The sequence below is a fragment of the Sesamum indicum genome, linkage group LG3, assembly GCF_026168435.1.
Source record: "Sesamum indicum cultivar Baizhima isolate 11 linkage group LG3, ASM2616843v1, whole genome shotgun sequence".
In the NCBI taxonomy this organism is placed as follows: domain Eukaryota; kingdom Viridiplantae; phylum Streptophyta; class Magnoliopsida; order Lamiales; family Pedaliaceae; genus Sesamum; species Sesamum indicum.
The window spans coordinates 16,437,273-16,452,827 of NC_142659.1; the positions used below are offsets into that span (position 1 = coordinate 16,437,273).

The 15,555-nt window shown below is 36.5% G+C and overlaps 2 protein-coding genes across 2 annotated transcripts; one reads left to right on the forward strand and one right to left on the reverse strand.

The window, feature by feature from the left end:
• The first annotated feature begins 585 nt into the window (after nt 1-585).
• LOC105157763 (uncharacterized) lies at nt 586-5,003 on the forward strand. Its single transcript, XM_011074231.3, has 10 exons — nt 586-1,145; nt 1,434-1,528; nt 1,689-1,756; nt 1,856-1,899; nt 2,011-2,088; nt 2,170-2,323; nt 3,312-3,464; nt 3,567-3,677; nt 4,177-4,242; nt 4,530-5,003. Exons 1-10 carry the CDS (start codon nt 847-849, stop codon nt 4,626-4,628), a joined length of 1,167 nt encoding a protein of 388 aa, XP_011072533.1. The 5' UTR covers nt 586-846; the 3' UTR covers nt 4,629-5,003.
• Nucleotides 5,004-9,503: 4,500 nt separating this feature from the next.
• Nucleotides 9,504-11,504, reverse strand: LOC105157766 (uncharacterized). Its single transcript, XM_011074233.3, has 4 exons — nt 11,353-11,504; nt 11,028-11,163; nt 10,771-10,900; nt 9,504-10,614 (listed from the first exon to the last, which is right to left on the reverse strand). The coding sequence occupies exons 1-4, from the start codon at nt 11,455-11,457 to the stop codon at nt 9,777-9,779; spliced, it is 1,209 nt and encodes a 402-aa protein (XP_011072535.1). The 5' UTR covers nt 11,458-11,504; the 3' UTR covers nt 9,504-9,776.
• Nucleotides 11,505-15,555: the final 4,051 nt, after the last annotated feature.

Here is a 15,555-nt window from a genome sequence, read left to right on the forward strand (position 1 = left end):
ATTTTTTTATGCAGATGTTCATTTGTAATTTTTATCGGGTTGGATTTTGATTTTTTTTTTATATGCTAAAATGGTTAATTTTCACTTTAAGTACCTAAAAGATTTGTAAAATCATGGTAGGAGAACAATTATGTAGAAACGGGACTTTGGGATGAAAACACGATCGATCTTAGGAATGGAATACCGTTGGAATGTATTATTGTCTGTTCTACATTGAGGAGACTGGACATGCAACTCATGGTTTGGATGCGGTTTATGTCTGGAAACATGGTGTGGTCGAGTTTTTTTTTTTTTTTTTTTTAAGAAAAAAGAGTTTGTCCTACAGGCGAAGTTATGTAGCAGCCACATGACCATTTTTTCGTAAAAAAATAGTTTGAGTGACCAAATGAAGACAAAATGTGAAATTTAGAGATATTAAAATTAAAACATTTAATAAATTAAATTAATTTTAAATGACCAAACAGTGCTATTTATGCTTTAATTTTACATTGAACTCGTCCGTGATTTTTAGTGATTTAAAGAAATAAATAGAATTTCAAGAAATAATGTACTTTTGGGTGGAACGGGCAAGAATCAATCCCAGCCACTTACTCAGGAAAGTGCTAAGCACGCGTCAATGGTAGCAGCCCATCTCTCTCTCTCTCACTATAGAAAGTGAAGGCAAATTTGTGCCACCGTTTGAATCGCTCCCTCTTTCTCTCTTTTCCTCAATAATAATAAACTAACTTTCATCTCTCTCTTCCATCCCTAATCTACCCCTGTACGTACCCCTTTCTTCTTCATCATCATCATCATTTTCGTCAGATTCCACTCCCTTTTCCTTTTCTCTTTATTTTCCCTCTGAAAATGACAACTCCTGCGTTGAAGAACAACTTCTTGCCACCGGGGCTGGTCTCCAATCTTCAACAAGCCCTCTCTAACCGCAAGCCCGCCGAAGACGACGGTGCTTCGTCCAAACCCGATAAAACTGATGACGATTCGGCTCAGCCCTCTTCTTCCGGGAATGAGCCCGGCGAGAATGATGAGTCCAAGCCCATCATTTTGGTTACCAATAGTGATGGGATTGAGTCGCCGGGCCTTTCTTATTTGGTCGATGCTCTCGTTCGTGAAGGCACTTACAATGTCCACGTCCTTGCTCCTCAATCGTAATGATTTTTTTCATTTTCTCTTTTTATATGGATGCGTTTTCGTGTTTAATGCTCGGTCGTGGATTGTGGGAACCTCTGAGAGGCAGTGCTGTTTTTCTCTAGATCTTATGTATATTTGTTGTGTTTCTCTACCTGGTATATGGATAGCTTCTGTTGTGAATGATTCGGTAAATGGGTTTTGTTTATTTCCTATAAATAAATTTCTTATCTGATGTTGGTTTTCTTTTGGGTATGAATGTTGGTTTTAGATATTTGCTGATTTTTCTGGTGGTTCTGAGTTTCCAGGGACAAATCTACATCAGGGCATTCATTGTCGCTGAAGGAGACAGTTGAGGTGGCTTCTGTTGAGGTTAAAGGTGCCACTGCGTATGAAATTTCTGGTATGATTATGTATTTTCATCTTGTTGTTGCAATTCATATATGTTTATTGTGACTTGGAGTGGTTTTGATTTGATGGAATGTTGATTCTGTGAGCTTTTATTTGAAATTTTACGGCCTGAATTAATTTCAAGCAAATGTTATGCTATATACAACTTTCAGGAACTCCGGTTGATTGTGTGTCGTTAGCACTATCTGGTGCACTGTTTGCCTGGTCGAAGCCTCTGCTGGTCTGCTTCATTTTCCCCTCAAGAAGTTGACTTTTGTTTTTGATATTTCTTGCCTCTTCAAAGATGTCATCTCTTTCCTTTCTTTTGCTGGATATTTAGGTATTAAGTGGTATTAACAAGGGTTCGAGCTGTGGCCACCATATGTAAGTTGCTGCTTGTTTTCCATGTGATCTGCTACTTATAAGTTATTCTTTTTCGGATTTGAATTGATCTGTGTAAGCACGATACTTATAAAGACAACTCAACAAATCTAGGTATTATTCGAGTGTTGTTGCTGGAGCTAGAGAAGCACTAATCAATGGTGTTCCATCAATATCAATATCGCTAAACTGGTGTGTTCTTTGTCTTTAAAGTGCTTCACAAGTTTAATTTCTAACTGTGTGTCTGATAGTTTGCTATCTAATCTGTTGCAGGAAGAAGGATGGAAGTGAGGAAAATGACTTCAAGGATGCTGTGACTGTGTCCTTACCCATAATAAATGCAGCCATAAGAGATATAGAGAAGGGGGTTTTCCCTAAAGGCTTCTCATTGGATGTAGAAGTTCCAACATCACCCTTGGCAAACAAGGTTTGCTTTCATTACCTTATTCAGGATAGTGGTCCTTTACTCTCCGATGCATAGCCTATGTTGATGAGTTTTTACCTTTGTTAATTAATGGGGAAGGCAAAATACAAAACCACTGATCCATATTGTTTATTGATCTAATTTTGAGAGGTTAATTGATTCCTACTATTCTGGTATGTTATCTCATTTTTCTTGAAAATCCTGTGTGACGTTTTTATACTGCTAATTGATTGAGTTAATGAATAGTAGGTTATTGAAATATTTACTCTTGTTTGTGTTCATGCGTAACAGTAATGAGACTGGCAGCTGCAGATACATTTGGACAAAATAGGGGCTAAAAGAATCTGGCTGAGTTTTGCTCTTTATTGAACTTTTCTGTGCAATATTTTTCACCCATTCAGCAAATTAAATTGAAAAAGCAGCAACATGCTATAACCTGTGAATTTTGAGATTGATAGCAGGGAATTACTGAAGCTAGTTACAAGAATATATCTTGTTATCATGTTTGACTATTTATGCTTGATGTGGCCTTGACTTGGTGAATACTATCAAGCCCTAAAAATCTTGGTGATGATTGCCTTTTGGAATTTCTTAATTGTGCCCAATTCAAACAAAATCATGGTTTATCATTTTATGGATATGGAAGAGCTGATCTGTATCATCCTATCCTTAATTGACCACTTCATTTGAAATTATATGATATTCCAGCCTTTTCTTAGGACTGAATCAAATAAAGTTAACTGTTAGACATGAGTTTACATGCTTGAGAACTTGGAAGAATTTGAATCTATGTTCATCTGTTCATATGACAGCCTGTCATGTAATAATATTATGAATTACTGGACAGTTAAAATTATCCAATAGCTGGAGTACCAATTTGTTTGGCTGTAGTGCCATAAAACTTTTCCATATTTATGGGCTTGAAGTAGGGAGAGCTGTTGCTTTTTATTTGGGACTAGCATAATGTATGTATTTGCCTGTATCTTAACAGGGCCTCAAGGTTACCAAGAGAAGCCTTTGGAGGTCCACCCTCAGCTGGCTTGCCATCTCAGGCACCAGGCATCAGTCTGCTGCACGTTTTACTGGCAGCCAGCCAGGCTTTGGCATGCAGTTCGCGCAACTCAGCCGTGATGCCTCTGCTGCTGTGAGTGGTCTTTAAATGCTTTACATCATTTATATTATTAATGGTATTGGTTTGGGGATTAGTGTAGGATCCAATTGGTTAATATTCATGTTGTTTCTGCAGGGTGCTGCTCGCCGTTTGACTACTCAGAAGAACAATATTGAGGTTGTGGAATCAGTTGGTGCTGCAGGGAAATCTGATTTTAAAAGGACTGTTAAGTATTTCCGTGCAGAGGTAAATTCTCCTGTGTTGCATTTAGGAGTATAGTGAAGTGTCTTATGTGCTTTAGTTTCTTTCATTTTCCCTTCAGTTCTCTTCTGTCTGTCACAATCTTATCGTGTTGGTAGCTATTATTGTTGTTTCTTGGATGTATTAATCTCAGAGAGGCTAGGTTATGAAAAATCAAACTTTGTATTCACGTAATCCTTCAACATAAATGAATCTACTTCCCTCTGTATGAATGTCTTTCAGCGGAGGACTTTTCATTGTTTGATCTTGACATACAAATTAGTTGCTCCGACCCTTTCCTATTGGACCTGGAACTGGCACTATTTGTCATGGGACATAGATATTAGTAATATGCATCATTATGTTACCTTTTCCTTTTGACCATGATACCCGTCATACCTTTTCTGCCTCTAAAACACCAATTACTTCGTTACAATATTTTTTTGCCACTAAGTGATTGCCAGTTGATTGTCTTGATGAATGACTTGACAAGTTATGTGTTCAGATGGTTGACAAGGAACATGAAGCAGAGGACGAGGATCTGGATTTTAGAGCGCTTGAAAGTGGCTTTGTAAGTGTAAAATTATGTGATGTGTTTGTATGAAACCAGTATTTCTTCCAGAAGTGCCTGATTATTATATGCATACCTCTATAACCAGTTCTGTATGATTGAATGACGACGTTTAGTACACGCATATGCTCTTTCTCCATAAATTGCCTGGAATTGCAGATTCTTTGCAAGCAATTTGGTCTTTCTTTGAAGCCCCCTCCTGCATGACATGAAAGTTGTCTCCCTTTTCACGATACATGTAGTTGGCTTCTCATCAATGAACTAACGACCCTCGCTTCTTGAAACAGGTTTCACTTACTCCATTCTCTCCATCTCTGCAACTAAATCCGGAGACTGAAACTGCTGCTTTAGACTGGATTTCTTCTGCACTACTAGCCGGGCAATAAGAACCCCTGCTGCAAGCATAACGAGTAATATTGTACATTTGAAAAGCCACAAGCTTAGTTGTCTCTGCCACATGTATTTTTCTAAGAACCATGAGGCCGTATTTATTTATTTTTTCCCCAATTTCTCCCGCTACTTAGTTACATTACATCTCTTATAATGTGTTGCGAGGCAAAATGCTTCCCCTATTAATTTATGTTTTTGGCACTTTCTTGTTGTAGTAGGATCACCCATCTTTCTCCAGTTCCTTTGTAGTGAGACAGTATGGGTTTTACCATTGTATTTCTTTCTTCCTCAGATATTTGTTTGGGTTGGATGGATGGATTTGGTTTGTTGTATTTCCTCCTCATTAAAGGGACTGACTGAAAGATTGGCTACTCTGCTTTCCCAGTTAAAATTTTTTTTTTAGATGCTAATCAACTGAAGATTTTTTTTTCCCATTCTCACTCTGTGTGGTGTTTGTTAGCGATCGACAAGTGGATGTATGATTCAACTCCCATTGTGTGTGTTCTGTGATATTCGTCGCTGGTTGCTTAAGGTCTACAATAGATCTTCTGCTATATTTAATGCAGATCATGTAAGATCGAACAGTGATCCGTCTTGAACCCTCTTGGATGGGAAAATCATCAATGGACAAACTGTTTTTCAGTCTAAAATTTGCACACTTCTGTGGGGGAGAAGATAATTGTTTCCATTTGGTATGTGCAATTAAGGTAGGGCTAGTTAAGTTGAAAAAGTTGAAGTTTTGTAGTTAGATCATAAACTTGAATAATGGAAAAGTTAAAGTTTCGTGATTAGATCATAAATTCGGATCTTATTAATGCGTTGGTATTCTACGATATTAATGACTATTATAGTTGTTGATTGAAATGATGATAATTGATTTATTAAAAAAAAAAAAAACAGGTGATATTTGGAAAATAGTAGAAGTTTTATGGAGTTGATACACTTCAATTAAGAATCATGTTCATTTGTCCAATGTATGATTTGGCAGACTCAATAACAATGTTCGACATATGGCCTTTTTTCTTTAAAAAAAAAAAATCCCAAGAAGAAGAAATAGTGATGTGAAATTGAGTCATTAACGAACTGAGTTGGGCGATGAGGATTTCCAAAAAGGGAAAATGGAAAGGAAAACACAAAAGGAGAATTTCACGCAAATTTTGACAAGGAAAAGCTGAAATATGAAAACCACCACTTCCTGTATTCTGATCCTTCAGTTTTCAACCAAAATGGCGTCCTCCAAAACCCTAATTCGGTATGCTGGGCACCAGGTTCTGTCCGGTAACCTCCAAAGTTCTCTTGTCATCGCGAAATCTTGTCTCATACCAGGACGCCCTTGCATTTTCAGCTCCTCTGAAGGATTCCTCTACCCTTCTGCCCAACGGTACCCTCTAACTGTTTTCAATTCTGTGTATTTTGTTTGGCTTTTTTTACTTTCTTTAGTGTCAATGTGTCTGTTGAACAGAGTGAAAACCAGGATGGGTTTTGGCAAAGCATTTCGAAATTTCTGACTTTAGACATATATGTGAGAATGGATTGGAAGAATCGATTCTATATACTTGGTTTTGGCCAAAAGCTAAAACCACTCTATCTCATTTCAGTTCTTGATCATTAGGTTTTATTGATGAAAAGTCAATTCACTTTAACTGTTGACATGCTACTACAAGTCATTTTGGACTGAGAACCACAATTCTAATTGCTCATGCCGCCTCGCCTTTTGGGCTCTTTACTGTCCATTTTGCAGCACACTGTGCACTTCACTAGTCATGGAACCACTCAAGAGGATGGCACCACAAGAGTGACTTCAATACCATCTGCAACGAGTGCTGCATCAATGCTACACTGTCTTTTTCGTTGTTTAGCTTGCAACATGTGTGTATTATTTACTTCACATTCATATGACATATTCAACTATGCGTCTTTTAGATGATTGTGATGTCATCAATATACACGTGTATTATTCTTAGTAATATAGAGAGATGCATCACGAGTAGCAATTAGCATGGCACTGATCTGCATAGGGGGACATTAAAAGTACTTCTTGTTGTTCGAGTATGATTGCTATGCACTTACGGGCTTCTTTGCTTAGGCAGGGGATTTTTATTAAGAACATGCTTATCGTTTTATGAACATTAGGTTGGAGAGGGGATTTATTTAGTGGGTCGGTGGCACTTAAAGGGTTGTCCACACTGTACTGAAATTAAACTAGTGTTCTCTAAAAGGTGTATATTTTAAGTACTTGTCTTCCATTTCAGAACAGTATACTTCGCTAACCTTCTTATCCTGAGTTATTATGTCTGTGAAAGAGGCAGAATTGTGTAATCATCCATAGTTTCAGGGGATGTGCTGTTTGTATTTAGGCAGACTGGTGGCTTAGTAAAGTAAGTAATATTGAAATAACCTTCCAAATTAATATTATCTAGATCAATCAAAGGTGATTATGTAGCAACTTAATACTACGTGTAGCTACTGTTTTTGAAAAACGGCTTAGATGCTTCCCCTGTGTATAGCTCCCAAGTGGGCTTGTGAGCCATGGAATACAATATGATGCAATGAGTTACATCTTTTGACATCAACAGTTCAAAGACACACTTGGAACTTCTCAAGAGAATGTAATGAAACTTCCAACTAAAACACCACAGAAAGATCATTTTGAAAATCAGGAGAGATTTTAAAACATGGCAGCAATAACTGCAAGCCAAGCTTATTAATTACGACTTTAGTGGGTCAAATAGTTGTTTCCAACATCATGTTGATGGTCAAAAGGCAACTCCTGAAACATTGTTCAATACGGAGGTTTACCAAGTGTTAACTTTGTTCTGTCGGTAGGTGGACTTGTAGGTAAAAGAATACGATAAAAGAGCACCGCCACGCAATCAGAATTTGAGGTGATAAAGGCGCAGATGTCTCGTTGGTCATGGACTGTTAGCTGGATCCAAATTAGACAATTCTTTAAATGTCAACGTGTAGTCCTCTGGTCTTGTCAGATTACTTTCCTATGTTTTATATGAGTCAATAAGGCACTATATTGTACGCAGTTCCCAATAAATTGGAAACCGAAAAGGTTGGAGTAGGAATTGATTTTCCATAGCTTTTGGCTGCATAGCCTCCTGAGGGATTTGGTGTACTATATGATATATTCTTTTTGACTTCTCCACAGGTAACCGGTCCTCATCAGGTGAACCTCCGCTTTTGTTTTCGAAGCGTACTCACCAACCAAACATCAGGCGCAAAAGGACACATGGACTGTTTGGTTGGTGCATCTATCTATCTCTGTGTGTGTGTGTGTGTGTGTGTGTCACGCGCACACCCCACCTCGGAAACCTCGCCGTCCCACACATACATGAATGCATGTCCATATATGTGTGCCCTATAGCTGCCACTCCCATTACTCTCTGCACTGGATGTAAGGCCTGTCTCTTGTTTCAACTTCACACCTTTGGCTGATTAATAGGATGAACATACAATCACAATCATGAGATGCTGTTAGGAAGCTGGCCAAGTAATAATTACATGTTATTGTAAATAATGTCGGTCTTGGAGTTCTTATCTTGCATGGAAGTATCAATCAATGCTATTGAAAAACCCTGGTGCCTTTCTATGAACAAAAAATCTTGTTTCCTTTTATTTCCTCCTTTTTCTTTGTTTGACCCCTCTGCTGCACTCTGCATATGTGACCTCTCCCTTCTCTAAATTTAACATGCAAATCTATACCTACTTTTGTGGCTTGCTTGGACGTATCACCAATGCATTATGTGCATACTCAATATATCCGTTCTTATTCTAGTCGTTTACCCTTGCTCTCTACTAATACGTTTCCTGCCGCCAACAGAAAGGCAACTAAAGCTGGCTGAAGAGTCATTGCTTGGTGGATCTCAAAGGACCGGGCTAGAATCACAGCACAATGGCACTTCTGGCAAATTTTTGTTATAGAAGGTTGCTCTCATCCATAGGGCAAACATTTGGACAAAAGCTGATCCTTCTTGGCATGCAATTTGGAGTTTACCTATGCATTTCTGTATTTTGATTACTTTCTGTAGAGGAATGCCTTAAAATTAAGCATTTTTGCTTTAATCTTTCACACTTCTTTAACTTGGGATTGGACTTTCTTACACCAAGTACTGAGCTGGTCCATGAATTGTGGATGCCCTCGGATGTAATAGTTTTTTTCTTGGTAGCCATTAACGCCCTGTAATTGCAGAAAGAACATCTAAGAAATAACACTCCCATGTTACATTTTCTTTCTATCATTTTTCTCATTAAATTCTTCTTGTTTATATGTTCAACAGAATCACCTCTTGTAGTAGTGTGACTTTTGCCTTATGCACATGTTCTACACCTTCACCAGTTTGTCTCATTTGCATGCACTTACAAAACACAATGTTGGCTTTACTCACGCGCCCCCCAGAGTATCCAAAGCACACACCCCCATGCAAAAAGATTCTTTATTTTTATATATGTATGTATTAAGGTTTTTTAGTTTATTATTTAATTCTACTGGTTTTTTAATAGCCATGTACATGGTAAGATCAACGTGTGACGGCTGATTTTTTTTTCTCTCGTAGCTATTGATTCATTTTCTTGTACTAAATTATGTAGATTTTGCATTTTGTACTGCATATATATAGTTATACAGATGCATTGATGTCTGTATTATCTATTTATACGATACAAGCACGTTATTGACGACCATTTTTGTACACTAATCTTCATTTGACTAAACACAATAATTGGTCGTGTGTAATAATCTTAATTTGATTAGACACAATAATCTTGAAACTATAGCAAATCCCAGGCCTAATAAAGTTGCAAATCATGCTTACTGTGAGCTATTTATTAGGCTATATATATATGTATATATGCAAATATAGATATATGAGGTTGAACTCACTGTGAACATAGAACATCAAGCAGAAAAGACATGTGAAAACACAGACTTACATACACATCCCCATTCATGAAAGATCTACTGAAAATACAAACATGGAAACTTTCAGGTTTTCTTCACATAGACACTGAACTGGCATCATACCTTAAACTGCACCCTAAAAACACACATGCACTCCTAATTAAACAGACTAAAACATAGCAGCACACAAAGAAAATAACTCCTAAATCATGGCTGAGGAACCCAAGTTGAAGGAAGACTAGATGCTCCCAAGAAAAGGGCCGCGGCCTGGGAATGGTGGCAAGAAGGGGCCGGCGGAGCTGGAGGGTGGACCCGGTGGTGCAAATGATGCCATGAGGGATGAAATATTGTTAATATTATTTGGATACTGGGGTCCGAGCGCAGAAATGAAGCCTGAGAATCCAGCAGTTGGATCAAGAAGTTGTTCTTGGAAGGCGGGTGAAGAGGGCAGCATTCCATATTCAAGCACCTTAACCATTTCACCGAGCTCCGGCATCAAAGCATCAAGCATGGCTGAATCTTGATCATAAGCTTGGAATTCAGGCTTGGGGTTGAGGAAGCTTGGGATGGGGTTCTCGAAGGAGAACATAAAGGGGTCATCTAGTTTGAGGAGAGGATCAGTTTGGTGCTGGTTTTGATCAAGAATTGGAGCTGGATTGCATGAGATAGGCCAAGGGGGCAGATCAGAAACAGATGGATCCATTGGCATGGGAGGTGGAATATTGTGGGGTAAATTTACACTGTAATTCATCACCTGATCAAACCCTTGAAGAGGCATAGGTATCGGTACTGGTGGGGGTGGAGGGATGTTGTAAATTTGGTCCATTTGGGGATTTGGGAACATCATATGATCCATTTGGGGATTTGGGATCATGAGATTATTGGTTTGATTCATCAAGTATAAGTTTTGAGAAGAGGTGCTGCCATTGCCGATGGAGTTTTGAGGGAATGTTGCAGTTGTTGGGTCAGAAGAAAGGTGGTGCTGAGCGACGAGCTTTTTCTTGATGCTCGAGTTCCAGAAGTTCTTGATTTCATTGTCTGTTCTTCCAGGGAGATGCTTTGCTATCTGAGCCCACCTGCACAGAAAAATATGTCACTTCTTGCATGCAAATCTTACTCTCATCACATCAAATATGTCAGCAACGATTAATTATCGATTCATATACACCATTGATTCTTTAATTTATACACATCATTGGGTCTAGATTAATTTCTTTTTTTAAAAAAAAAACCTATTTCCTAGAATTCTGTGGAGCTCAACGATCAGAGCAGCTTCTTGGGGACTGAAATTCCCTCTCTTCAGATCGGGCCTCAGGTAGTTTATCCACCTCAGTCTGCAACTCTTGCCACATCTTTGCAAACCTGAGCCATCAAAAAACACACACATGTAACAACACATATACACACACATGCAAAGATCCATATATGCATGCACAGTTATGTGTGTGTGTGGATGGATGGATGGAGACATAAAAAGAGAATAATTCACCAGCAAGTCTTGGAACCGCGCTCCAACAGCCATGGCCATGAGCAGTAATGTAGTTGATGAGTTTCTCATCTTCCTCCGGTGACCACAGCCCCCTCTTCACTTTCTGCTTGTTGCAGCAATTATGATGCGACGACATCTGAAACACACACACACACACACACACAAAAACATACATGAGACAGAAACAATAACCAGAATACACAAGTTGTCTTAGAGGCCGGCCGTATCACTGCAAAAACACCGATCGGCCTCTGAGACAGATGATATCAATGGCTAGTAGAGTGATGAGATGATTGTGAATTAAATGTGAGGGGAGTGGCTGTACCTCCTTGTTTGAGGTTGGAAAGCCTGCTATTCTATGCACCTTTGAGAGGGACTGAGGATGTTTTATAGAGGTCTGAAAATGGCCGGTAGTCCACGAGTCAGCCATGCAGCATTAGTAGGGTCCCATTTGTTGACATATCTCTCGAGTTCCATTGAAATTCTTGAATGCATCGGGTGTATGGGTTTAGCCTTGTCTTACTCATACCCGAAATCGAATTTTCTAGGGATGGATGTTATACTGTGTAGTACCTTATGCAGTGTCGGTAGGATTCCACCCATTGTAAAATTTAGTGTGTCTGTAGAGTTGAAATCGGATTCTTGAATACAGTACTAAATGCAATACAACTTGAAGGTTTCATTGCACGAAAGAGATAAATACAAACATTGTACGTATACTAATTAAGAATCTATGTAATAATTATGAATCCAAAGGGATCTAATTGTTAAGGTCTGTCTTCAAAAACTTTGGTAAAATGGGATACAACAAAATATTTATATATATATATATATCATTGATCAAAGATTCAAAGTTATGAAAAATGATGTAAGAAAGAACATCATAGAATGATCATCAGCTATGAAAACTTTAGCCTGCAAATTATATGTGTATATATATATATATATAATTTGAATTCTGCAGAGATCCCATTCTTGCTGTGTTCTTGTTGAAGATGTACGTAGCAGCATCTTATTTATGAAGAAAAAAGCAAAGAATATTTGCAGATGGGAAATTAAGACATTTTTGGAGTTAGCAGAACAAACCTATTTACTAACACTGCATTTGCTGATTCATATTCAGACAGCTTATACATAAATGTTCAACCAACTAAGCAAAGAACTAATGTTTATTACCATGAGCTGCAGACAAAAAAATTAAGAGTAATTTCTGAAACCAACATCCAAAAACTACGTACCCACACACATTAATTAATTGACTTGTTCCAGTTATTGTTAGAAAACTTTCCTACACACACCATTTCCTGTGCCCAACCCCAAAACCACACTGACAAAAACAGTTTCGAAATACAACAAAAAGCTTGAGCAAAAGAGGCTGCAACTTTCCCGAAATTCGCCGGAAAATAATATCATGAGCTGACCCCTTGCAGTGTGTGTGTGTGTGTGTTTGAATTCAGGTGGTCCATGTGTTCTCCTCTTTGGGAGGACTACTCACTACTCATCCCCCCATGTATACCCATTTCCTCCCACGTCAAAATTGTGGGGTTTTCTTTGTCTTCTTGAATTAGATATTTATGGACGAGGGTTTTCGCCCTACTCCAAAAATTTTATACACGTGCCATATGTATAGGTGTGAAATGGAATAGAAAATGTAACATCAATTACAATAGAAAATTCACTTTTATATATATATGGAGTAAATGCATTTTTTGTTGGGTCCCGTAATTTAGGTCATTTGGTTCTTTCATCTTTTAAAATAGTATTTTGGTCCTACATTTTTTTAGTATTCGTGATTGCTATCAGTTTTCGTTGGAGTTCACCTACACCGACGAGAATAGTGAACTTCGCCTGAAAAATGAATTGAAATCACACAAATTAAAAAGATACAGGACCAAAATGCTAACTACTACAGAAAATTAAAAGATAAGAGTGCTGGCAAAAATGAGTTAATAGGAATAATAGTCTCAACTTTAAAAGGTCACATATATGAAATGGACATGCATTTTTATGAAGAAAAAGGTGAACTCCCACGTATAAAATAGCTAAAAGTCCCAAAATTAAAAAGATGCAGAACCAAAAAGCTACTCTAGAAAATTAAACAACGAAAACGCCAAATAATTTACCATGAGATTAATATATATTTAAGCCTTGTGAGTTGATATAAAAATAGGGTCTATATATATACATATACATATATAAAAGCTGTTTTTAGGCCTTCTGCAATGGTGATGAAACCCTATTTTCTTGAAAAATATTCTGTCCCAAAATGATCACAAATTCCCATCATTTACTAATATTGATATCACGTGTACAACTTCTTCATCCTCAACGTTTTATACCTTTGATATTTGGTATATATACATATGTGCCTAAGTAATAATTTCGCTCTCTATTTTCCAAATCGAGTGTGTGTGTTTGTGTGTGTGCAGATTTATAGAGAGAAACTTATATAGTAAAATGGAATCTAATTAATTAATTTGAGTTACCAAAACCAAAAAAAATACATAGCAACGGCATCTAACAGAGATGTGCTGCTAACTTAGGCAAAAAAAAGATCATCTACCCACAAAAAACAAGAATTTCTTGTTCATTATAATTTCTAATAAAATCATGCCACTCATCCTCTTTTTCTTATATTCACTTTGAGGAAAGATAATGCTACACCATAAATTTTAATTCGGACTTGATTCGATCAAACTTGAACCACTTATATGGTAAGTGTAATGTACTTATCGTGTGATTGGTGTACAATTTAGAAAAAGTGACCAATTACAAAATTTTAATTGTAATTTGATCATATATATTTCGGACTAAAATGTCATTTCTATATATCATATTTCAGATAATACAATTTTTGGTCACTCAAACAACTATTGCACTATTTGAAAGTGAGAGTAAATTACATCTACTTTATATGAGATTTGACATAATTACGAATACCACAATTATTTGAAAAATTATAAATATTCTCCTCAAATGAAAAATTATTATGTGGGCCTAAATGGTGATGTGGAAATGACTACTTTAGCTTTGTTGAATTTAAAAAAGAAAAATTTAAATATCAAAATGTAAAAATAATTATAATTCGAATGATAAAATATAATTAATAAATTTTTTTCAAAAATTATCCTCCATTACGTGAATGAATTCTAAATAAATCAAAAGTGCCGTCTTACCATACTGAATTAAGTAGTGCACCTTATTCAAGATTCAAGTAGCAATATTTTTCAAGATTATGACATTTTTCTCAAATTTATTTAAATTTTCATTTTACATTTCTTACCATGTATTATTATTTTGTTGGGAAATATTAAATGATGACTAAGTACCCATCCAATCGAAGTTCAATTTTAAATGTTCTATTGCTCATATATGGGACTAAAAGTGTTAATCTCATAATGAATGAGATCAAAAGTGATACGGGTCTTATTTATGGAACAAAAAATACTATTTTGTCTAAATTAATATGAATCAACATCGATCGAGGATAACGCCAATATAGACCATAATGACGTTTAATGATTATAGCAGCATGCTTATGTGACAATGTATGTTTAGGCACATGTTTTTTCAATTTCTGGCAAGTGAAATAATATTGGTCCCCAATTCACATGAAAGTAACTTAATTGTTTCTATAGATTTTAAGTTTTCAGTCTATTTAATTTGAATCACGGTAGAAATTGAAGATCATGTATGAATTATGATGTTAAATAAAAACATATATATATATATATAAGTGGATCGAAGAATAATGTTTGTACTTAGATCACGAATGGATAATGTAATATATTCATGATAACTCTGATCACATATGGTTATATATTAATTTTATTTAAACCTGAATTTAAGTACGATCATGATTTTAATTACCTGAAATTAATGTATAAATATTATCTTAGTCTGACATATTTTAGTATTGAAGCATTTGTCAAATATATTTTACCTTATGTCGTTATTAAAAGTCGACCATTTGTCAATTGTACCATATGCCCGTCACCTTTTTAACCATAAATCTTTGTTTTTGATGAATTACAATATGCTCCCATGAAATTTGTTATAATTACAAGTAGCCTCGTTGTTTGAAAAATTATAAATACCTTTTAAAATTAATGATCGTCTAACAAAAACCCCGTACAATGAGAGAAGGTATTTGTTAGACAACTATTAATTTTAAGAGACATTTGTAATTTTTCAAACAACGAAAAGATATTTATAATTATGACGAACATCACATGTGCCTCTTGTAATTTACTCCCTTTTCTTCTCTTTCTTATTCCTATATTTCTATGGTTTCTTCAAGAGAAATTAAAAGACATAGGTTTCTTATATGTAAGGAAAAGAAGTTATTAGAAAAGATAAAGGGAGGAAAGCAAGAGCTTTTGATCTAATAGTTGCACATGCAAGAATTAATTGCTGCAGGCTCCATTGCTTTATTTGATGAGCCATGTTGGGACAGAAGCTCAAGTTCAGTTTTGTTCTTTCCCATTCTTAAGGAGGTTTCAGAAAGGTTCATACAAAGGATAAGGGA